Genomic DNA, 25,955 nt, shown 5'->3' on the forward strand with positions numbered 1-25,955 from the left:
CAGTCACACTTTCGTCTCCTTCAATTCACATACATCCCTGCTCTGAAAGGAGTGGTTCCAGACAGGACATTCACTGTCCTTTCCTACCAACACAGTTCACAAAGGTCTCCCTCTGCCTGGCTGAGACCTCTCACATCACAGTTCAACACAAACTTGCAGAGGGCTCCCTTCCCCAAGTTTATTGTACTTTGGGTCTCCCTCAATCGGGCTGGGACCCCTTTCGAAGACTTTCAAATGTGCGTTTCGCTTTTACCAGACCACCGCAGCGCCACTTCGACTCAGTTACTTTCAACACAAACCTGCTTTCACTGACTGATTTATAACTTCAAAACAATGGACCTTTCACAGAGACTTTAGACTGGGCTACTTCCTTTTGCCTGACCACTCCGTTACTTAGTATCGCTGATCTCACAGCAGTTTTTTTACTTCAAAGTACATTCACAGGTCTGCCTTTCATTGCATCTCATCCACACGCATGCAGCCTTCACTTGTGATATGTTGCTACTTCATTCGCTTTAACACACACCGGTCTCTCAGGTCGCTTGCCAACTCACCAACTGTGTGCGCTTCTTTCTTGTTTTGCTATTTTCAATTCACGGGTCAAAGTTGGTACCACAGGCTCTGCCTCGCCTCCCCAACTCTGTCGCTTACCCGGCAGGTTCGCTGGAGTCCTTTGAACACAATCCAATTTTCACCTATGTGATCTGGCCTTCTCCACGTGTCTTTCGCAGCTTGTCGGAGGCAACAACCTCCAGTAGTGAACCCTTGGGGTTTCCGGCCCATTGCTCTCAACCATTGGTCTGTTGCTCTGCTCCAGTAGGTGTGCCCTCATCCCGGATGTTCTGCTTGTTTTCCTCCTTCCTCAGATTGTATCGTTGCCTTTTAGTCGTGTGAGGAGTGCTAACTGGTATAAAATGTATGCACTTAGTGTAAAGTGCCTGACTTTGCCTAACCCATTTAACGGGACATGTCCTCCAGTACGATGTGAGAGAGTTAGCCTGGTTGCTCTGTCATCCTCAGCCCAGTGTTTGTGAAAATGGGGTGGGGGGAGTTGGGACTTCGGAAAATCCTATAAAATAGGATGGGGTATTTGTACAGCGCTTTGGCATAAGGCGCTTTATAAATCAATAAAATACAATACAATACAATACAACAAAAAAGGGGGGAATATCATGTCTCACCATTGGCTTCCTCACGCCCACTCCCTGGAGACCCCTCACCCAGGTGATCCTCCTGCACTGGTCCACCCCCAGGGTCTAGATCCAAAGGCGATGGCGTTCCCTGGCCACCTGAGAGAAAGATCCCTGGGATCTAGCAGGTGAGACACCTGCTGGATTCTCACAGCAGTAGAGCAGTAGGAGTTCGGGGAGACAAAATCGGGAAAGGGTTGTCGACAGGGGCTATGACTCAGGGAGGGTGGTACATGTTTTAGCTTCAGCGCACATTGGGAAGTAAACGCCATTTTAGATAGTAGCTATATTGAAATTGAGCCCAAGCCACACACATGGAAAAAAAAGTGTATGCATGCGACAATGGGGAATAAGTTGTAGCATGGGCGCCGGTGAGCTGCAGATATTCATAAACCTTTAATTGTCTAATGTTTCCAGCATTTGTATTCCAGAAGGACTGCGCACTGCAAGGCCACAAGGTGGTTGAGAGCTCTCTGCGAAACGCGATCCCACGAAAAGGAGGGCACGAACCTCCAACCTCCCCTGTCCCAGCTCTAAGTAATAGCACCCAGTTGCCCCCATCCCAGAACCTCTGGCATTCCAAGGTACTAGTCAGTCCCAGACCACCGACCAAAAAACGGTTACATTTCCAATAGATCAGAAAGCAGGGACCAGTTTCCTTCACCATAGGTCACGTGATTTGTGCTGTGAGGTGCCGCCGGGAGGGTCAAAACAACATAGCCAAAATGAGAGTAGGGCACTTTGGATGTGCGCCGGCGTTTCTGTAATCTAGATAGTGTGTTGGATGATATGACTTCAAAGTATCCTCTTTACCCTTGTCTGCAGTACCAAGTGCACATTATGTTAGAGCATCTATTGTTTTTCTTCACATAATTACCAATTAGACATAGATTCATGCCTGATGACATGAAAGGAGGAACCCATGTGGTAGAAGATTTACAGATGGGGCTGTAACCTATGGCCTGGCATCCCTTATGGAGCCAGATAGTCTATGCATAGGGTCTCACCAACCAGCCAGTCGGATTTGTACCTTATGTAATTTCTTCAGTGATATCCATGTGTGCCTTCATAAGGTACTGCTCGTACTAACTTTGCCAGAACGTTCTGTGGCAGTGGCGTGCTTTGCTGGTGCATTTCTATTTTTGTGAAAATTAAACTTTGTTCTACACAGTCCGTGAGGGATTCTGGGACATGTAGTACATTTTTAAGAATTTTGATTTTCTTACTTCTTTAAACAGTTTAAACATGTTTTTCCTTCCTTGATGTTATTGGAAGAGAAATTATAGGGTTCAACTTTTTTAGACACAGATGGGATAGGAGAAGTCAAATGTTCGTCGTTTCTTTTGGTATACCTTTGGCATTGTGGAGGATGTAGATTTCTAGTGGCTTAAAAAACTGGTTCTGGGTACAACACTATGTTGAATCACTTCTTTGGACTGTACCCTTCCATCCTTACTAAGAGGCCGAGATGTATCAAAAATGCAATAATCCAATTCCTCCTCTAAGTCTGCTATCCTGCAGATTTGGAAATCTCTAAAATGTCCCCTTAGTTGGAAAGATGCTTGTGGAGCTGGTGCCTGCTGGAGGGACCTGTGACAACGTCGGCAGCCTCTACCTCAAAAAGATTGTTCTCGAGGGTTGTGACTGGGACCAGGTAAATTATGTAATTCTTCTGCTGAGTTGCTGGAAGAGGTTTCCGAAACGGTAACCCATGTTTTCTTTCCAGTTGGAAAGTTTTGGCCTTGATTACATTTCCAATTCTGTTGGAAGACAAAATCCTCTGACAGAAAAGGATACACACTTTCTTTTCTGATGTTAGCAATATTTCATGACCCCATTTCAGATCAGGTTTCCCAACTAATGCAGGTCTCCTGATCATTTACAGGCCCTTTCGAATTGTGCAGCCTCAATTGACTGTGAGTATGGCTTGAAATATTTTGTAGTACTTAACGCATCTTGGCCTCAGCCTTTTAACTTATACACCCCCAATATGTTTTTTTCCAGGATGTATCCGTTTCCCTGTGTGAGAAACCTGAAGGTGTCTCACCCGCCAGTCCCAGGAGATTGGTCGTCCAGGTGACCAGGAGAAGGCCTTCGCTATTGGATCCAGTTCCTGGGGGTGAATAGTGGGGGAGGATCACCTGGGCGAGGGGTCTTCAGGCAGTGGAAGTGGGATACCGAGAGTTGACACACAGTATCCCCTTCCCTGTAACACCTTTTGCCCATCCTACCCTGTTGGATATTTAGAAGCTCTACGCCCCTCCCCCTTTTCCCACATAAACACTTTCTTACACAGTAACAGACAATGGACTAACACCAGACCCGTTTACCTGATATGTCCCAACACATGGATCAGGCAATTGACAGTAACCACATGCACTTGACAGCCCTTTTCCTTCCCCACAGAGATAAAAGGTGGAGCATGAAAGCACACTTCGACAAGGCCTAACGCACAAAGGATACATAGAGCTACAGCAAATCGGCAGTTCAAATGGAGAACAAAGGCGTGAGAACTGGAAGGATGACAAAGGGGGGAATTACCCTTGCCCTTTGCAACTCAAACCCGCAAAGCCTCCGAAAGGGAAATCGATAGATCGGGAGTTACTGCCGGCATGCGAAGCAGCAGATGTCAACGGTACATGGGGGCCTCACCATTGAAAACACAGGCGGAGAGGTAAACTGGCTACCATGGTACTATCCTCGACTCCAGAGATCAAAGAAGCGAACAGGTTCAGCACATCCGGTGAGTCGGAGGACGCTGATAGAAAACCGAACTAGCAACATTTTGAATGCAGGGAAATTGAAATGGAAAGGACTTGTGTGTTTGAGCTTTAAAGCAAGCACAGTTGAGGTCCAGGTGCAGAGGGGTCCAGCACCACATGGGCGGTCATTCAGAAGACTTTGACCGAGACCTGTTTGGAAACTACAAGAACCAGAAGACCATAGGAAGGGGTGGCGAGAGGCGTTGAGTGGTCCTACAAGGGTCACGTCAAATCCGTTGTACAATCGAAAGTCTCTGACCCGTTGCCAGAGGAAAGCTGAGGGAAAGGAACCCCGCTTTCTGATAAGATTGTGAACTGTGGAATGAGGCAAGTGTAATCCCGACTGAGGGTTGCCGAAAGAAAGCTAGGAGAAGGAAAACTAGTGAACCCAACAGCAGGAGGTACAAACTACAAAGAGGATCCGAGCCCGGCGGAGGGAGATCCTGCGGGCGAAGAGCAATCGCCCAAGGTGCAAGGTCACAGAGAGAAATGTTGTTTGTTTGTCGTTGTCAACCAGCAGGCCTTCTAAGGAAAGAGACTTTGTCAGGAAAGGGACTTAGGCCCTCATTACGAGATGGGCGGTAGCCATGGTGATATTAGCACCATGGCTGCCTCCAATACCGTGTCCGAGTCCGGTCTGGTTCAATGGGGACTTACCGGGTCATTCCGACCCTGGAGGAACCGGTAAGTCCCCATTGAACCAACCATTTCCCATTCCCATTTGAGCCGCCATAGGGCTCAATGGGAATGGGGAAGGCGCTAATAATGGGCCCGTGAATAACAGGCCCGTTATTAGCGCCCTGGTCCTTTAGCGGGACCCGTAAAGGACGTCTGGTCAGACCACACGTTCTTTGCGGCTCCCGCTAAGGGACCTCGGAATTGGGCGGTAAGGGATTACCGGCACCGGTCCCCTTACCGGTGACGGTAATCCCTTACCGCCCAACTCATAATGACCCCCTTAGCCTCTGAAGGTTTTGATATCATTGAAATGGAACTGTGAAGCTCGTGCTGGTGAGGCCTAGGAGTGTGCTGTGCTCAGAAGTCTTGCCTTGTCCCGTGCTTAAAACGTGGGGGGAGACCAGCCATACTATCCTGACTTTTCTTTTGGGGCACACTTCTTCTTTCTTTTCTTGTGAATATTATCCCACACTCTTTTTGTAATTTAGCAGTAAGGATTGCCAATAGTGTTTTTGTTTTTTTTTTACTATAGGCCCTTTTTATTTGACCAGACGCCACTAGCACTGCCTTATTATTTGATGGTTGTAGCTTGCTCCCATCTTAGATTTAGGTTTAGATTAGGCGTTTATCGCACCCATTATAAAGTTCAATAAACGCCCTTGAACTGTGATAACTTGTGTCTGTCTTTACTGTTGCCACCATGAGTTCCTTACACCTGATGAAGACGTCTGGAATTTAATTCATCACGCCGCAAACAGATGGTGTTATGGAAGTAGCCGGAGGATATATATAACAATTTATTAATTAAGTCCTCCCTTTGGCTACATGTATTTTTTTATTAATGTATTAATTGGTTTAAATGTAATATTAAATCTTAAAGGTATTTATACCGCGCACCATCACCAACGGAATTGGTCCCCATGCGCTAGGGCGGGACTGTAAAGAAGGCAGCGGGTTAGGTTAGTCGGGTAAAGAGGGACCAGGAAAGTGAGAGAAGTGGTGTGCTGCTGGCGGCTTCAGTTCAGTTTTCACTGTGCGCTGAGCTTTGGTGTGAGTATCAGACCGATGCAAGATCTTGTGTGCTGTTGGTGTGGTTTATGTGTTTGATTGTTTTTGGGGTGTGGTGAAGTGTGTGGGGTTTGCTGAGCGGGAAGATGGTTGTGTGGATTTTCGGCTGAATTAGGTATGCAGAGATTTTAGTTTAGGGTTAGTGGGTTATATATCCTAGTTCTTACAGATCTTGTTCTATGTAACCAGTTGTCCTGTATGTAGGCTTAATTTCCACTTTTCTTTCTTGTCCATCTAATTGTTATGAGAGATGGCCTGGCGCGTTCCCAGCTGTGTTGTATTTGAATATAGTGTAATGGGATGGGGTGTATCTAGTCCCCCCACTCCCATCTGGTATTGGTGCTGTAATTAGCAGTCACCTACTCCCTTGCTATCTATTTCTGTCGGTGGTCTATTGGTGCTTGTGTGTAATTTGGAGGCCAGGGTGCTATTGATTAATAGTCCTTTCCTTCTGTCCCGATCTAGCTGTCTTTAATCCAGTTTAGTTAGGCAATTCTTTAATCCAGTTTAGTTAGGCAGTTGTGGTTGCGATCATTTACATAACTCCCTGTTTGCTTTAGTTAGTCCATATGTGCAGTAAATTGTCGAGTGGATTGTGTGCATGTGGTGTATCTGGATGTAATGTGTGTGAGGTTGAATGATTTGTCGCTTAATTTGTATATATATTTTGTTGTCATTGTATGTACTTTTCAACTTTGTCCTCCACATGAATTGTAAAACAAATGGTGTATTTCTTATTTAGTATCCTACTGTTGGACAGCATTTATTGTTCCAGGTTGAAATTTCAATTTACCTTTATATCTTCTAGAGCTAGCACAAGTCCCATTTAGAACACATATTGTTCCCATTCTAGAGCCCAGTGTTATTCCATGGGACAAAGATGCATGGAAAGGCTTGTTGTTGTAGGGCAAAATAGCTGTCAAAAAGAGCACATCACAAGTGCCCTACGTCATCTTTGTTGAATCCCAATTCAACAAAGATGACGTAGGGTATGGAGTCAGTGTTCCCCGGCCGATGATGACTCAGAGACCGGTTTGACTCCGCTGGAGTGTGGCATGGCAAAACTGATGCTATGGTATATCCCTGATTTGGTGACTTGCAAATGTTTGAATGTTCGGTATCCTGGACAGTGACCAAGTAGTGGCTCAGCAGCTTGCAAGTATGTAGATCAAGGTTTCCTCCAAGCTTCAGAAGATGAGCAGTTGTAGGTTGCAGATACTGCCCATTGCCAGTGCTTTTGGGAGATGTGTTGCTCTGGCCACACAATGAGCTGTGCAGGGTCCTGCAGGTGCTTTTCAAGAACAAGGAGTCCTGCGGGTAAGTAATGCAGCTGGTCCCCTGCAGTTAAGGGACGAGAGTGCTGGTTCTCTTCCCTGGGGTCATTTGAAGAATCCAGAATCGCATATGTTATGTTATGTTAAGGAAACTTAATAAAGTGCACTACACCCGAGGGCATCTTGGCGCTGACGTGAGGTTGGAGAGCAGTAACATAATCACGACTGAAAAACCGTATTAAAAAAGAGTAGTTTTAAGAAGTCGGCGGAAGGCGAGATGATCCGCAGTAGCACGTAGAGCAAGTGGAAGGTCATTCCAAGACCGTGCAGCCACCACAGAAAAGGCACGGCCACCCTTGCGCGACAGACGGTAGTGAGGGACAGCTACTAGAAGCACAGATTGAGATCTCAACAAGCAGGTTGCGATGTATTGAACAAATTTGGACTGAAGATACTCAGTACCCATGCCATAGAAGGCACGGTGCACCAGGCTCATGGATTTATACTGGATCCGGCTGACCACAGGAAGCCAGTGCAGTTTCCTCAGTAGAGGTGAAAGATGGGATCTAAAAGAGGCGCGAAGTATAGAGCGGACATCCGCATTTTGCAATAATTGGAACCTGTTTATCAGATAACGTGTTTGGGCCAAATAGAGGGAGTTGCAATATTCAAGGGAACTAAGGACCAGCGCAGCCACCACAGGTGCCTGACATTTGGCGGGAATGAAGGGCAGGACTTTCCGCAAAATGCAGAGTTTGAAACGCACGGACCAACATACACTAGTTACCTGGTCATCAAGGGCAAGAGAAGCAGAGATTTTTACTCCCAGGTTCCGGACTGATTGGACCGGAAGGGGGAGAGGGCCCAAACTCGATAGGCAGAATTGCGAGGTCCAGAAATGTTGGGGAGATGTAGTACCCACAACCAGGACCTTGGTCTTACTGCCTAGAGCCTAGTAGTGCTTCCCAGTCTGTTGCAGGTTCAGGGACGATGCAATAGCAGGGTTTCCAAGTGTCTCACAGGAATGTTCCTCTTAAGTTGGACAAATCCCAGTTATTGACAAAGGTATGGTGCTGCTTTGGGAGATGGGTGAACATCCAGCTTCCACCTAAATTCACTGGACCCACCATTCAAACATTTGGCGACCACCAAATTAGGGATGGTCACCACATTCAAACCTTCATGTGCAGCTTTCTAGGTAAGCACTAGCGATGTGAATACAGCAGTGTATCCCAGACATCATTGATCCAGCTAGCCATAGCTGATCTTGGCTTTTGTGGGTTTCCAGTCTCAGGAAGGCCATGAGCTTATATGATAACACATTTGTTTTCTTACTTGCACGAAAAACAGAGCCTCGTAGTGGCATCTCGCCATACTAGAAAAGCAGGTTGACATTTTAAGGGGATCTGTAGGGAACAATACTTTTTTTCTCTGAAAAGGTAAAGGGACTCCAGTGGCATATTAAATCCCTAATGAGGCACTGGTTCGGGATTGAGTTATGAAGAAAAAAAAGAGTATTTCAAACAGAAATATCAGGGGGACTCGCATACTTTCACAGACTCGGACTTTCAAACTCCCAATCACACCTCATCTCGGGTTGCTAGTTCCCTTATCTGTGCTGTGTGACGTAATAATGCCTCCCTTCTCTATGCCTTGTCTCCTGCTGCTGTTTCTCATCACTGCTTTTATTGCTTCTACTGACTCTTTTGTCTGTGCCTGTCTCATGCTGTTGTCTGCCTCCTCTTTGTCTATAGGGTTCCATGATGCGCCCTGGCAGCAGCTTTCTGAGAGATGGCCCTTCGCTGGGCATGCTGCGTGAGTTGATGGTTGTAATCCGTATCTGGGGCCTGTTGAAGCCCAGCTGCCTCCCCATCTACATGGCCACATCAGACACCCAGGACAGCCTGTCGCTGCTCTTCCGTTTGCTCACCAAGCTCTGGCTATGTGGTAAGGATCTGCATTCTCTTGAAGTTTCCACTTTAAAATGGATATTCAGCAAAAAGGGGAAAACAAATTAGTCAATTTGAGGAACTAGGGGGTCGTTCATGAATTGTGACTGTTACCAGATGTTCTCCAGCATGGGGTCTGGCATGGATTCACATGCTCATGAATATTCCCTGTCGTCAGGCTGGGAATCCTCGGTAAAGAAAAAATCAGTATCAGTTTTGTTTCTGATCTGTCTTTCTTAGTAGTAACCAATCACTGATCTATGGGTCATACTGCCCCCAGCCAATGACTGCCCTCTCCCTAAGCCACGCCTCTGGTAGCCATCCTCAGATTTTTACTGCATGCTCAAGTGTTGGGAGTCCTGGTGTTTAGCTCTCGAGTTTTTTTTACTGTATTTTCATGTTTTTCAGGAGATTTTCACATTTTTTCGGTTTAATCGAGCCTCAAGCTTCACCGTTTCTACTTCCGATAACGGGGACCCGTTTCGGAATTCCTCTACGCCCCTCAAGGGTGAAGTTTTCGTCGAGTTTATACTTCTTGGAGGATTCCGGAAGATCTGCGGCCTACCTCAACGGACATGGCCCAGGACAAGGGAAGCTCGACGCCCGGATCCAAGCTGTTCAGGTGCTGCCCTGGATGCGGATTACAGAACGTTTTCAAGGAGGACGAGCATTCGCGATGTCTCTACTGCTTTTATGAGGACAAGACGCACGTGGAGAAAGAGTGTGCGTTCTGCAAGAACCTTTCGGAACGGACCAAACAAGACCGTCGTTCCCGCCTCGCCGCCTGGCCGGAGAAGGGCACAGCAGGTGAGAAGGCGAAGAAGAAGTCTGAGCGGGCTTCTAAGTCCTGTGAGGGCGCCCCGGCAACGGGGGCCCAACAGAAGGCCAAGCACCGCGAGTCCGCGGGCACCGGGAGCGCCGAAAGGTCGGGCTCTTCGGTTGCCAAGCAGGGCGCAACCTCCCCGGCACGTTCGACCACGAGCCAGCGCTCTGGTTCGGGGAAGTGGAAGTCCGAGAACCCGGTCGATCTCGAAGGGGGAGCGAAGCGCTGAACCTCCCCCCAAGGCGAAGGCCCTGGACGCACCTAAGGTGGTGAGGGCTTTGATCCACCCGGCAAAGGCCTCTACCGAAGTGGTCGCTGCGACCCTGGCGAAGCCGGCTGAGACTACGCCTGCGGAAACGCCCTCCGGGCCCAGAGTATCCCTGCCACAGTGGAGGATTCCTCTTTCCAGCCCATTGCTAAGACCCCCGTGAAGCCCCCGGCTGAAAAAGAGGGGGGGCCGGTGGCCATTACAGACTCGGAATCAGCCTCTGAGGAGGAACTGGTGGAAACCGAGAAGGGCCTCAACGAGAGGTCCTTAGGCCTCAACGAGAGGTCCTTAGGCCTCAACGAGAGGTTCATAGGCCTCAACGAGAGGTTCGAGAAGGTTCGATTCCAGGGGGTGGTCCCTGCTGACGTGATCGAAGATAGCGAAGACGAATGGGGCCCAGTGGAGCGGCCATCCCGTCCGTCGCAACCATTGCCCGAGCACCAGGATAGCTCGGCGGCCATTTTGTTGGCAATCCAGTCCTTATGCACCGAGATAAGGACGAGATTACCACGCACCCCGAGGGAGGATCCAGAACCAGGCCCGTCAGGAAGCCCTCCGAACAAGCGGAGGAGAGTCCACCCCGCTCCGCCCTTCGTGCCTGCGAGACCGGTGGACCCCTCATCCCCCTCGCCGGACCCTAGAGAGGATACGGCGACGGATACGGGGACGGACGATGACGGCGGCGATGACACAGCGGAAATCCCGTCTTCACCCCCCCCCCCCCCGGGTGTCTACAGCCGACGAAATTGGCTCTTTCCACGCCTTGATAACCAGGGCATTCGAGCTCTTCCAGCTCTGCCCAAAAGAACAGAAGAAGGAGGGGTTTCTGTACCAACGACGAGAGGCCAAGAGGAATACAGTCCTCGTGGTGCCTTTACTCGACGACATCTGGGACGAGGGGCTTGCTGTCCTCACAAACCCTTCCACGACACCAGCCAGGAGGAACAGGTACAAGAAGAAGTACCGAGTCCCCGATACCGCCCTCTTGTGCCTCAGGGCCCAGCCCACGCCGGACTCTGTCGTCTCGGCAGCGGCTAAGAAGAAGGCAGCGGGTGCGGCGGCTTCAACTTCAACTTCCCCGCCGGACACCGAGAGCAAGAAGTTGGACTCTATGGGACGACGAGTCATCTCGTCTGCGGCGACGACGATTAAGGCGGCCAATGCCTTAGCGATCGTGGCCCGCTACGACAGGGAGCTCTGGTTCAAGATAGCTCCCCTGCTCGACTTCTTCCTGATGACAAAAGGGTGGAGGCCCTAGAAATTCTGCAGGAAGGCGAGGCGGCGTCGGATCACACCATAACGGTGGCAACGGACATTGCTGATACCGGATTTCGCCAACTGGGCATCGGAGTTTGCCTCCGACGACGAGGATGGCTCAAGGCGACAGACTTTCGCCAGGACGTCCAGACCAGGGTGTTGGACATGCCGTTCGACGGCAACAACCTTTTTGGTAAGGCGGTGGATGAGTCCCTACAGGCCATCAAGACCAACTCGGAGACGGCCCGGGCCCTGGGGGTGCTTCAACAACGACGGCCCTTTCGGAGCTCCGGAGGCAGACAGGGTGCCTCCAAAGGATCCAGCGGTGACTCTTACACTTACCGCCAGGCGGCCCGCTCCTCTTCCCAGGAGGCCTACAGAGGTCACGGCAAGCAAGGGGGTTCCCGCCGCCGTCGCCAAGGAGGCCAAGGTGGCAAGGCCGCCTCCAAGCAAGACTGACCCGGTCGGGTTGTCGGGCCCCCACCGAAGCACCCCGGTGGGAGGCCGGCTGACGAAGTTCGTCAGCGTGTGGAAGTCCATCTCCACCGACCGTTGGGTGTTGGACACCCTGGCCAACGGGCACTCGCTGGAATTCCAAAAGAAGTGCCCTCGCATTCCTCCCGTGGCCAGGAAGGAGAATCACTTCCCTCAACTACTGTTGGAGGTAAAGGCGATGCTCAAGAAAGGTGCCATTAAGCTCGTCCCCAGAGGGATCCGGGGCTCCGGAGTGTACTCAAGGTACTTCCTCGTCAAGAAGAAGACAGGCGGTTGGCGCCCCATCCTGGATCTGCGTCGCTTAAACAAGTACATCAAGGCGCAGAAATTCAGGATGGTCACCCCCCCAGCACGTGCTGGGACAGCTGGAGGAAGGCGACTTCCTATCGTCTTTGGACCTGGAGGATGCTTACTTTCACATCCCTATTCTAAAAAGGCACAGGAAGTTCCTCAGGTTCGTGGTTCAGGGAGGCCACTACCAATTCAGGGCCCTACCGTTCGGATTAAAGTCGGCACCCAGGGTTTTCACCAAGTGCCTGGCACCAGTGACGGCACGGCTGCGTCTGCAGGGGATCCACATTTACCCCTACCTGGATGACTGGCTAATCCGGGCAAGGACAAGGGAACTCACCATCGAACACACGGCAAGGGCCGTCCGGTTATTCACGGAGCTGGGGTTCGCCATCAACTACCCCAAATCCCCCCCTGGTTCCATCACAGATAGCACTGTTTCTGGGAGCGAAGCTCGATACAGTGGGGCAGTTGGCCTCCCCCTCAGAGGACCCAAGACCATCCTGGGCAAGGTGCGGCGCCTGCTAGCCACGGACGTGGCCAGGGTGAGGTAAAGTCCCTCATGCATCTATCTTGTACCCCTTTGCAGACTTCGGATGCGTCCGCTACAGGAGTTCCTCGACGCCCGCTGGCTTCAAGCGAGGGGCTGTTTCGAGGACAGGATCCCTCTCGACGAGGAGTTCCGTCGGGTGATCTTATTGGGGGGCATCCGTGCTCACCTCATGACAGGCACGGAATTTCAAATCCCGGCGTTTCAGGAGACGGTGACGACGGACGCCTCTCTGGAGGGTTGGGGGGCCCACACCGGAGACCTCCACGCAATAGGCCTTTGGCTCCCGGAGGAGAGGTCTCTCCACATCAACATTCTGGAGCTCCGAGCAGTGTTCTGGGCTCTCAAGTCGTTCCTTCTGTCCCTCAAGGGCAAAGTGGTGAGGATCTTCACCGACAACACCACCACAATGTTTTATATACGGAAGCAAGGAGGCACCAGATCCCCAGCCCTATCCAAGGAGGCCCAGGATCTGTGGCACTGGGCCATCGCCCAGGGGATGTTTCTGGTTCCTTTCCACCTGGCAGGAATAAAAAACACCATTGCGGACTCACTCAGCAGGGAGCTGCGCTCGTGCCTCGAGTGGGAACTGCACCAGGACCAAGTGGATCGACTCTTCAAACGATGGGGCAAACCCCATATCGACCTGTTCGCGACGGCGACGAACTCCAAGTGCCAGAGGTTCACCAGCAGGTACCCATGGGCGATGCTTTCGCGTTTCCTTGGGATAGCCTTTTTTATACGCGTTCCCTCCGTTGCCGTTGCTGCTCCGCCTCATCAACCAGCTCAAGAAGTCCAGATGCAGGATGATCCTCGTCGCACCGGCGTGGACGAGGCAGATCTGGTTCCCGGACCTTCTGGACTTGTCAATGTCCCCACCAGTCAAGCTGCCGGCGGACGCAGATCTCCTCTCCAGAGAAGGAGGCGCCATTCTCCATCACAACCCACAGTCGCTGAACTTGCAGGTTTGGCTCCTGCAGCACTAGAATTTGGAGGGTATGATATCCCGGCTGATTGCAGAGAGGTTCTTGCAAAGGCCAGGGCGTCTCAAGTGTTACGGTCATAAGTGGAAGAGATTCTCTGTCTGGTGCCGTGCACAGAAGATTAACCCTCTGCGGATTACGCCCCCTCAAGTGCTGCTGTACCTACTGTCGCTGGCCAAAGCTGGACACGCTCACGCCTCCATAAAAATACATCTGGCGGCCATCTCCCGATATACCAGGACTACGGGACGGGCGTCCTTGCGGTCTCATCGCCTGGTAAAGGAATTTATGAAGGGACTATTCCGATCATTCCCGCCGGTGAAGGCCCCTGCCCCGGCGTGGGAGCTTAATGAATGTGGTGCTGACCAGGCTCATGGGAGCCCCATTCGAGCCTATTCATTCGGCGCCTTTGAAAATCCTGTCATGGAAAACCGCGTTCCTCGTGGCCATCACCTCTGCTCGACGAGTGGGAGAGATTCAGGCCCAAGGTGCCGTCGGACTTCCACCTCAACGAGCCCTTGGTGTTACCAGTTTTCTTCCCGTCGCCTTCGACGCCGGCCGAGAGGACCTTGCACTCGCTGGATGTAGCTAGAGCGCTGAAGTTCTACGTGGGCCACACAAAGAGTTTTCGGAAGACGTCACAACTGTTTGTGAACTTTGGGTCTGTGAATCAAGGGAAGGCTCTGTCGAAGACTTCCATTTCCAGATGGCTCTCCGGCTGCATCATGCATTGTCACCGTTTGGCAAACCGACCGCTACCCAGCCGTCCGAGAGCCCATTCGACCAGAGCGATCGCTGCTACCACGGCGTTCCTGTCTGGTGTGCCCCTGCTGGACATCTGCAGGGCTGCTACATGGAGGTCGACGCACACCTTCACAAGATTCTACTGCGTCGATCGGAACTCCAGTGAGGAGTCCAGGGTCGGCCAAGCAGTGCTGCGCAACCTGTTCGCTTAAGGTGAGCCTGGTGAGGAGGTAAGAGATTCTTAATGTTGAGTTGTTGTATTGCTTAATGTTGAGCCTGTTGCCACCTCCCGTGGTTGTGCATGTGTATACTGCTATGTATTCTTTTATTCATGAGCATGTGAATCCATGGCAGACCCCATGCTGGAAAAGGAACAAGTTACTTACCTGTAACTGTTGTTCTCCAGAATGGGACTGGCATGGATTCACATGCGAACCCTCCCACCTACCCCTCTGCGGCTCTTCACTTGGTCATACTGCCACTTGGCGTGCTACCAAATCTGAGGATGGCTGCCAGAGGCGGGGCCTAGGGAGAGGGCAGTCATTGGCTGGGGGCAGTATGACCCAGAGATCAGTGATTGGTTACTACTAAGAAAGACAGATCAGAAACGAAACTGATACTGATGTTTTCTTTACCGAGGATTCCCAGCCTGACGAAGGGGAATATTCATGAGCATGTGAATCCATGCCAGACCCATGCTGGAGAACAACAGTTACAGGTAAGTAACTTGATCCTTCCCATCTAGGTACTGTGTAAAGACACTTTATTTTTTAATAATTTTTTTTTTTGTGTTATAAACCGAACATATTTTTTTTTTCACAAGTACCAACCAACAAAAGAAATAAACAGAATACATTTTCCAATTCACAATTTCAGTCCAGATAAATAGACAAACTTATTAGTTTCAAATAAAACCTATCTGTGTAAAACTCTAACCACATTTATGGTCAAGGCCGTTTCATGGCCCAAAGTCATTCTCACCGAGAAATTCTCAGATGTCAGCCAGTCACTTGAGTTGACAGTGTTCCAGGTATTTCTTTCACACAGTCCATGTAAAGACACTTTATTAAAAGAAATGATTAGCAGGTGGACTGAATCTTTTTTTTTCTAGTTCATTCAGTGTGTTTATTCGAGCTTAAAAGAATTATGAGCGTCAAATTTTGCATGTTAGATCTTCAAATCCTAATCGCAACTAGTCACTTCATCTTGCATCTTCTGGGAGAGGAAAAGGGGTAGAGAGAAGGTAAAACAAAGAGCCTAAGGAAAACAGAAATCACATATCCCAAAAACAATGATAATCTGTACTTGTCCCACAAATACACCATTCTTTGATAAGCCAATCCTCATTATTTGATACAAAGCAGAGATCAAGCTTTAGGTATTGTCCCTGAGTAGGTCAGCCTGTATTCTGCTTAATTGACAAGTGAGCATCCTGTTTTCCCCTAATCTAAACTATATTTTGCATTGCCAAAAGGAGTTTGTCATGCTCCCATCTAACCGGTGGGCCACACATTTGCAGCCTTTTCCCCAGGCCTGAAAAGCACCTGCCCAGTACTCTTGAGTGAACTGTTCTTTGTTTTGTTTTTTGGAGTTTCTTTACACGGGTTTTGCATGCTGTTGGATACATGGTCAGCACACGTTGTATGTGTTAGGAAAAATCCTGAACTTATTTTTGGGAGTGAGGACATTTTAAACCACTCTCCCTGACTAAACCGAACACCTTTTGTGGGGCAGTGATCAAGCTTTAAGGCTACCATTACAGGGGCCATTAGTCAGCCCGTAAGGTTACCGGCGCAGGGCAGCCCTGTCTCACTTGTGTCTATTATAACACTACACCTCGCTGGGTATAGAGTTGCAGAGGCCCCAATACACATCCTGGACAAATATGAGGTCATGGTTGTTCCTGAGGTGACGGTCTAATTTTACAGCTGCCATAGGTTTGAATGTTGCAGGTACCCTAATAGGTGGTCTAGGGTCCACTCAGTGAAAAGGTCTGTGTCTCTGGATAGGATGTGAAGTCAAGGATCTGAAGAGCAAGAGCGCACAGAGGGTTGCTGGAAGACTGCTGCTGGAATAAACATTGCCCAAGCCACCTACTGCAAGGTGAATCCCTGCTGCTCTATCGACGGATGACCTTCCACTATGTCCCCCCTCCTTCGTACTGGTGGGCCTAACCATTTTGGAGTTCTGCACCACTGAGGTCATTGTCCTGGAGCTCTGAAGAGTTGTGGTTTACAGCTTGTCAGGTCTGTCAGGGCGGAGTTGCTTAATCCAGAGGTGCTGCTGAATCCCACAAACTCTGTCCGTGTGTCTCTTCCTCAACTCAATAAATATCAGCTGAGTAAAATACCCCAAGAAAGGGAAAGGGGTAGTGGAATAAATAATAAACAGATCCTCTTGTTCAGCTCGCTTGAGATCTGCAGGGCAGGAATTAACAATAAACACAACATGAATGCACACTCTAGTGTTCCTGACTCTCGTTATGATCTTCCCCCTCTCTAGTTTAAACATTATCTGTTCACCTCCTCTAAGAGCTTGGATGTTTAATTAACCAAGGTGTGTTCTCTGCTATTTCTGAACTTTCTTTGGTTTTCTTATAACTCAGCAGCACTTGCATTCAGAAAACTGAGTTCTTATGTAACTCGTATCCTAATACTAACTGTCCCTATCTTTATATATAAAGTTGAATGTATGTTTGTCCAGCTATACAAATCCACATTGTTGAACCCACGTCTACCAATTTTTGCATGAATTCCTCATTTGTCTGGGGCAAGATTGTAGTCTGTTTGGATGCAAAAAATATACTCCGTAGACACCCTCATTTACTGATGCTCACCCGGATTCACTACAGTAGGTACTAGAAGGAGGCAAAATTTGGAAGTGTCTGAAGCAAAATGTTAGATATTTTGGTGATTCCTTTAAAATGTATTAGTACTGTATACAGTTCGAAAGTGTTTTTAAAGGGAGTTTTAAAAAAAAGATATATATTTTTTTTTAATCACGCCACACCAAATATGGGAAATGGCAAGGTTACAATTTACTTAAATTCATTCATGAGAAAAGAGCACAATCAATCAATCAATATTTCTTGGACATTTTCTCAAATGTGCTGAATCCATTAAGCGATTGAAACATGCTGTATAAAAAATGAACATCACTTGGAAAAGCTCCATCTGATGCAAAGCGAAAATCAACATCAAGAGCTTCTGAAACACAGCAACAAACAGCGGCAAACTTGCCGACCAGAGGACAAGAGCAACATCCTCCAGGTCACATGAGATACCAATCTGGGCAACGCCTGGTACCACAGCTAGTCTAAACAGTGGTCGAAGTGGGCGGGAGATGTGCTCCTCTACTTTAATAAAAAAATAAAAAAATGTTTAGCTGTTCATATACTTTTTTTTTTTTTTAAATAGTCCCGCAAAGGTTTGCTTTTCAAACAAAAAAGCTGGAACAAGTTTAAATTTGCACTTCACTGAACACTCCCTGAAACAGCTGTTGTGTTTGTTTGGGGCTTTGAATTGCATGTGAGTGGGTGCATGGTGATGGGATTTGTGGGGAGCGAAGACAGGCCAGCAGGAAACATTGTTCCGCTACTTTTTTACTTACACTTCGACCACTGCTTCTAAACAAGAAGAATTTTATACATCAGTTGACTTCAATGTACTGCTTCTATGGTTTTACTTAAGAAATCCTTTGCTTAAGAAACTCCTTTTGCTTTATTTCCATAAGTACTGTTACGAAAAAAAGAGTCTGCAACGTCGATCTTCATTAGCAATTTTGATTGAAGATGCTTCTCGCCGTGCTGCACATGCAGCAGAAGTAGCGTCTCAGTTTAGGGCCTTTGCTCTCCTGACTTGTCTTTCGCAGACTTCATTGCACCACGTATTTGTCTGGAGAAGTGGCTCAGCTTGGGGCCTTGGTGCATGTGCCAGGGATAGTGTCTCTGCTTAGGACCTTTGCCCCTCATGCTTGTCTTTCGCTGACTTCTTCACAGTTACTTCAAAATTGCTAATACCTGCATCTCCTGGATGGCTGACTTCCATTGTATTGTGGAGGCCGCCGGTAGTCATAGCCGTGGCTTTTTTTATTTATATTAATTTAATTAAAGGATGCAGTTAATTCAATCAATGAAAGGGTAATCTTCTGATCAGATTCCCCTTTCAGAATCTCATGCCAAAAGCATAGTACACACCTGTTCGCTGCTGCATTAGTATCCTGATTGCAGCACCTGCTCTACAGTGGCACAGAGCAGGTTCAGGTCACAGGTGCCCTCTTGACAGTGGAAGTTACAGCCAAAGTCACTGCAGCATGGGGGTGGCACTTCTGTTCTGAAATATCATGATTATGAGTAGTACTAAACTAAACTCAAGTAAGCTCTTAATATAAACTATGCCTCAATTAGGGCATGGTGCATTGCACTGCTCATAATCATTTCAGCCACATCCAATTTGATATTGCAGTTGTCAGCAACTCAGCTGTGGAAGGTTATCTGTATTTTAACCAGACAAGCTGGTCCTGCCAAGTGACAGGACAGGAACCTGAATAGCCATGCATCGTCATTGATCTCTTTGTGAGGGTAGTTAACACCTTCCTACAGAGGCAGCCAGAGGAAGCTGTTCTGGGCCTAGGCATCAAATCAGCACACCCAAAGAGAGCCTCACACCAGGGTGTTGCATGCAAACGGGGTCTTTGATCCTATTGGGAAGGGAGGGGAGCCGGGTTAGGGTAGACAGGGAGAGGTCTGTACAGTTGGGGAACGGTTCTCCATTTTGTTACTCTCTGCCTCTACCTTTCCTTTTCTGTCCCCTCCACGTCCTGTAGCACAAACCACTTTGAGTGTGATGCTGCCTCGACACCGGTTGCATTGTCATCCAGCTGCATTCGAAGCTGATGTAACTCGCTGGTGCTGCTTCTTGGCACCCTTTCTAACTGCAATACCTGCATCTTGAGCCTGCTCATGCTGCATCGTGCTCTTGCTGAGCCCATCACCTCATAGGCTCGAATCTACTGCTCAATACCGGGACCTGACTCGAACCGCTGAAGAGTTACTTGCTGCCTCGAACCAGGGGTTTTGCCAAGACTTGACCCGACTTGCCCTCGAACTGCCACTTTGCCAAACTGCACATCGGAGCAACAGTATACCGTTTCGACAATATTGCCTGCCAACTTGAACCACTGCTATTTCACTTATCGACCCTTCCATAGAGGTTACAACCCGGCTCGACCCTGAAAAGATCCTGCTGAGCACCCCAACCTGAAACGCCGAAAGCCTCCTTCACTGGGGTGAGAGGTTGTGCATTTGCATCTGCTTGTCGCCTGCTTGCTGCTTGGGCCCACATGATCCAAGTCTCGAAGTCATGCTTGCCGCCAAAGACCCGAATGAAGGTACTATCAACAAATAACTGCCCCCTTGGTCCATTTTGCGACCTGGAGACTTTTCTTATAGTTAATAATTTGCCTATCACCCCTGTATTCATAATCGGAGTGCTACATTCTCCTATGTGTTGCATTGTCTCTGTTCTTTTGTACAGTGTTTTCTATTTAGTTTTCTTGCAGATAGTGTGGTTGATTTAAGTATATATATATTTATAGAACTTTGATTGGACATTCCCTTTATTTTGGACTGTATTACTGTGTTGTGTGGGTCACTACTGAATCACACTCCCACCTCTCTTTAGAACACCGTTTTCCGTCTTCCCACGTTCCCACAAAAGGCGAATAAGGTATATTTCCTAATTGTGCCTGTTTTAACTTTGATTGTCTTGGCTCTTAATTTGGAGAAGTGTGAGGGCCGAGTGGGTATTTTAGCCTCTACTTATCCTTGTACTTCTGCGTAGCAAAATTTAATTCACAGCCACCATGTCTACAGAATCACTCCACTGCAGGTTCATCGTAACAGCTTATTTCCTCTGTGCCATCCTTGATTAAAAGCAGAGCACCTTCTTTCCTCCTTGGTGCCCTTCAGAATCATAATGGTGACTGACAGAGACCTGAACCGCCGAACTGCCAGACCCAGCTCGGTGGACGCAGAGCTGGTTTTCATACCTGTTGTGAAATTCCCAGGCTCCCAATTTGCTAACATTATGCTGCAGCCACTATTGCATTAACTGTGGTGGTGGAATCTGGACAAGGGGTAATAAAGTTGATGGTCGTCCCCCTCAATAAATAGGAAAAAAATAAAGTGCATCAAGTCATCAACAGCTGCATTAGATAGCAGGCAATTTGCATCTCTCACATTAGGTGCCTCACTTCTCTGCCATCTGCCTGTCACATACATGAGAGGACGTACATCAAACCTTGCCCTAGTAATCGGTGTGCGTTCATATTTAAAATTGATCCATAATAAATGATCAGAAATCTTATTGACAAAGTAATACGAGTTTGAATTACCTTGTCCATTCCCTCTGTTCACATTCTTTAACAAAAACCTGTCTTACATTTATCATAATAGTTGCACTGACTGGACTGGTTATTGACCATTGGTTGTCAAATGTGCACTTCCTATTATCACGGCCATGTGATTCTTTATAAAACATAGCCACAGAATTAATAAACAATGTTTTGCACATGAACGTACATGATTTAAAATTAGTTGGGATAAAATTGCCTTGACATTTGTCCATATTTTAATCCAGTTTCACGGGTTGACGATTTCCTCACTTCCTCATGTACCAAGTATGTTGCATCTGAAGGTGGTAGCCCAAGCAAGGTCTTTAAGATAGGAATTTTCTGCTACCTGTAGTCAAGATGCCCTCGAAACTCCCCATAGACCAGACCCATATTTTACTATAGCCTTGGATTTTGCTGTATACGTTCTGTGTAGGTTTCGTATCGGCTAGGCTTTGAATTGCCTAGCAAATCTATTGATGCCACTTAGACACTGGAACATTTTTCTATGCAACTTATCAATATGTTGTGTGCCCGCTAGTCTAGAAGCTAAAGTAAAACTTAAATATTTGTAAAACAAGCAGATGTTGATGACTTCATCACCATAAGACGTTATGGTTTGAGATCATTATGGCTGATTTGGAAACATTAGTTACAAAATCCATATTTTTCCATATAATCAACATATGCAGATATCAGGATTTGCAGTGCTAGCTGTGTTCTGGCTATTAAAAGTATCATCTGCTTAGTTAGCACATATATGAACTTACCACCTCTACATGGGACATCCTAAGAACCGTCAACCAAATATTGATAAGATGGGGGCGTGACTAGGACGGCCATGTAAGAGGAAGCACTCCGGAGAGGCTCCCTCGATCCGTCTATGATCCTGTGGCAAAGTGCGTGCCCGGAATCCAGTCAGCGCTTATATTAAACGCACCTAACTATGAACATTGCGAGCACACTCGCTGAACTTTTGATGCATGGCGGATGCCCAGAAACAAAGTTGCAGCTCCTTGAAGATTGAGAGCCCTGACTCGGAACGGATACAAGATGGCGGGGAGAACAAAGGAATAGCAGAGGGGCGCCGCAGCGGCGACGAAAAGAGGGCCCGGTGGGACCCCAATCCCATTTCTGCATCCTGCTCCAGGCAACGGCTAAGCAGTGGATGTGCTGCGGAGCGGTGAAAGGAGGTAGGCAGCCCGGGCCGCGAGTCGGACTCACAAACAGGAGAGCCCAGACGAAGCGGGCGCCCAGGATGGGTGCCTGACGGGACCCGCTGAGAACGAGCCGACAGCCGGCGGATGCTGGCATAGCGTTGCAGCGCGACCGCACGGTGTAGGGACATTCTGCACCGGCGGGGACACAGACGAGCGCTCCGCTCGTATATCTAACAACAAGCGGATACAAAGTATCCTGGTGGAGGGGAACGGACGGCGGCTCAGACCGCAGCCCCGTACGAATAATAACACTGCCAGCTGGGCTGCCAGGGAAGGAAGAGGCGGCCAGTGCTGAATCTTTGACAATAAGCCCGGTAATAAGCCTGTTTCAACTTGCTGCCTCCACACGGCACTGGGGGTTGTGGAGGGCCTAACTCTGCGCCCCCCCATAATAAATATTAAAATTGGGGGGGGAATAATAAAATAAAACTAAGGAAGCAAATAGAGGAAAGGGGGAACTGACTTGTGGCAACTGTCGGCCCCTGGCTGGTGGACGGAGCGGCCCCCTTCGCATTGGGAGTGAGTACATAATATCCTGGGCCACATTGCGAGTTAGCTGGCCTCGCTTCCTGCGGAATACTGTGGCGGGGAAGTGAGGAGCAAGTGTGGACAATGCCCATGAGACACTGAAAGAATACGGAGAGCCCAGAGACACGAGACTGCGGGAGCACTGATTTTTTAAAAGAACGTGACCCACGCCTGGTGGGGAAGAGTAACAAAGGCACATCTATACACGATTGCAATAGTCCCGCAAACAGCGGCCGGACGACACGCGGACGGCTGAGGGTGGGGTGACGCAGCTGGCTTCTACCAGGACACGAGTGCACGATGTCCTCCAAGATTGTTCGGCCCAGGAACAAACAGCCCACGGTGGAGGCCTATACTAAGTCGCCCCCGGGCGCGGAGTGGGGCAAAAGTAAGGAGACCCCCGCGGTAGCGGCGGGAACACCGGGCACGATCCAGGAGGTGCTGGCGGCGATCGCCGACTTAAAAGTGGCCTGGGAGACAAAGTTGGGCCTGGCCATGAAAGAGCTGCAGGAGGGCCTGGACCTCAAGATCGGAGCGGTCCAGGAGGAGGTGAACCTGCTGAGACAGGATGTGCGGATGATTGCGGAGCGCACAGGGGCCTTGGAGAAGGAGATGGCCCCAACCACAGAGGCGTGTACCGCGCATGCTAAGGAGCTCCATGCCCTCGTGCAACGGGTGGGCAATCTGGACGTCAGAGCTGAGCAGGCCGAAGGGCGCGCCAGGCGCAACAACATCCGTATGTGGTCACTCCGCTGAAGCCGCCCGTGGATTGCCCGCTGCCGCAGCAGAATTCATGCGGTTCCCTTGGCTGAAATGACTCGCAGACATTAGCAATAAGGAGCGGAACCGCCAGAGCACAGGCGGTCCGAAGATGAAGAACTTGCGAGGAAGCTCTGCGCCCAAATTCGTCGTCTGAAACATAGCGCCCTGCACCCCTCAGAAGAGGCAAGATGGCGGCCGCACCCGCGAGCTCAGACGCAGCCAAGAAATGGAGGCGGATCTTATGCTGACCCAGGACTCGAAACAGAGGAGAGCCCGAGTGCAGCCTGCAGCCCGAAGCCGGATGCACAACGCGACCCTGATCTAACATAACGGTGAGGGGGCCAGCGGAGCTTTAGCCGGCGGGAGCACCCCCGGTCGCCCAGGCGTGACGCGCGGTGGCGGAGCCCACGGCGAGCACACACTCCATAAGCATCTTGGAGCCGGCAGGCGAGTGCCGCCTGCCCCACAGCTGCAGGGCACCGAAAAAGAAAGACTCTGGACACAGACAACCCAGGGCTCCCCCACCAGCCTACTTCGCCGGAAGACACCAGGACACCAGGACCCCACTCCAGCGGGCGGTAACCTCAGCTGCAGACCCACACCTGTGGACTGGGAGCACCCTAAGAACCCATGCCCCACATAAGGTCCTCCTGGCTGTACAACGAAACCGCTGGTGTAAGCCACCGACCCCGCCGTGCCCTGCCTCCCGTGAGTTTCCTGGGGCGCCCCGGCCCACATCCCTGCCCGACTTCATTGCCTGCAGAACCTGCGCCGCAGCCGCCATGACGAAACAAACGAAGGCCGGCAAAAACTCGGACATAGCTACTATGTTCACGACGACAGAAAAGGGTAAGAAACAGGACCCTCCCAGTTTTACCCCGCAAACACCCCGAGGAGGAGAAGAAGCCCTCGCTACCAAGGGAGACCTGGTGGCTTTTATGGCGGACATCAAGTCCGAATTCCGCTCATGCCTAGCAGAACTCTCCACCAAAGTGGAACAAACCAATCAGAGGGTGACTGAGGTAGAGCAGAGGCTGGGCGAGGTCGAAGATCGCTCACTAGAACATACGACCGCACTAGGGGAGGTGCAGCGCTCAGTCAGAGCCCTACAAGATAAATACGACATCCTAGAGTATAAACAAGAGGACCTCGAAAACAGGGCCCGTCGGGACAACCTCCGGATCCGAGGAATCCCGTCTTCTGTACCCGACAAAAGCCTGGCGGAATACGTCAGAGACTTCTTTCGGTCCTTGCTCCCAGATCTCGATGAAGCCCAACTCGTATTAGACCGCACCCATAGACTGCGCCCACGCCAGGGAATAGACTCGGATCTCCCCCCAGACGTCATCACCATGGTCCATTTCTTCTCTACTAAAAGGAGGCCATCTCGGCGATCAGCCGTACCGGGGACAAACTCTCTTTCCAGGGCTCTCCGCTCCAAATTTATCAAGATCTCTCAATGCTCACCCTCCAGAAAAGAAGGGCGCTCTGACCCCTGGCACTCTTTCTTCAAGAACAAAAGGTGCGTTACCAATGGCTATTTCCAACGGCCTTGCAGTTCTCATTCAAAGGCGTGGTGCGACATATCAGTCACCTGGAAGATGCGAATAAAATCATGCACCCAACCTCACCTAGAGAATCCGCCTCACCAAACTCAGAGCCAACTGGAGGCCCAGACCCGGCCCCCTCACCCCCAAAGCCAAGGCGGCCATCATGGTCAAAGGTGCAGCGGAACAACCGGAAGAGATAACTGAAGATATAGACGCTCACCACACATTTCTCACCAACCGCTTGGCCCTGCCCCGCAAGGAACCATCATCTTTGGGGTAAGGAACATGCTCTATTAACTGCGGCAGCGGGCAATATCCACGGCGCATGCCCATTCCAAGAAACGTTCCAACTCTTGAGTCCTTGGAAATTCACAGTACTGTATTGCTTGTTAACCCGTTGGCCAAGGGTGGGACCACTCACACAATGTCGGCCCACCCGCTAGTTAAAGTTACGGCCCCCCCATTGGGAGCTCGTGTTAAAATCCCAAGTGCAGGTTGACCCCTTCTTATCTCTCACAAGCGATGGCTGTTGACCCAGGCGCCATTGACCCACCCTCCCCCCAATTCTGTCAACGGGGGAGAATCTGGCCCCGGATCACCAAAACCTAAGCCTCCTCTCTCTCAATGTCAGTGGGCTTTACTCTCCCGCCAAACGGAAGAATATCCTGCAAAAACTCCAAGATGAGGTGGCCGCGGTGGCCATGCTGCAGGAGACCCACTTGCTACGAGCAGACTTTGGGCGTCTCCGCTCCCGTATGTATCCACTCCAATTCTTTGCCGCGGGAGAGTCTAAAAAAGGAGGCAATGCAATCCTCTTCAGGAGAGACCTACACCCTCAAATTCTGGACACTAAAACATGCTCAGTAGGCCGGTTCATAGCAGTCAAATGCCTCCTCCTTGGTGACCTATATACCTTCGTCTCTGTATATGCGCCTAACTCTGGCCAATCAAACTTTTACAACTCTTTGAGCACGTCTCTTTCACGCTTCATAGAAGGCCAGGTGATAATAGGAGGGGACTTTAACGGAGTACCAGACCCAATAAGAGATAAGTCACACCCTCCAACTACGAACAACTTCACCCAGGCTCTGAGCCTCCTGCACCTATTCAGATCCCTGGAAGTAGTGGACTCATGGCGGGTCCTACACCCCACTGAAATAGACTACTCTTTTC

At 49.6% G+C, this 25,955-nt stretch overlaps 1 protein-coding gene across 1 annotated transcript in view; it reads left to right on the forward strand.

Annotated features, from left to right (window-relative positions):
- The window catches only part of MED16 (mediator complex subunit 16), an 820,510-nt gene that overhangs the window by 603,249 nt on the left and 191,306 nt on the right, over window positions 1-25,955 (forward strand). The window contains exon 12 of the mRNA XM_069647616.1: window positions 8,727-8,919. Coding sequence (XP_069503717.1) covers window positions 8,727-8,919 — 193 coding nt within the window. The remainder of the gene's footprint in view (window positions 1-8,726; window positions 8,920-25,955) is intronic.

This window comes from Ambystoma mexicanum, chromosome 1p (genome assembly GCF_040938575.1).
Source record: "Ambystoma mexicanum isolate Mex_15411 chromosome 1p, UKY_AmexF1_1, whole genome shotgun sequence".
NCBI lineage: Eukaryota > Metazoa > Chordata > Amphibia > Caudata > Ambystomatidae > Ambystoma > Ambystoma mexicanum.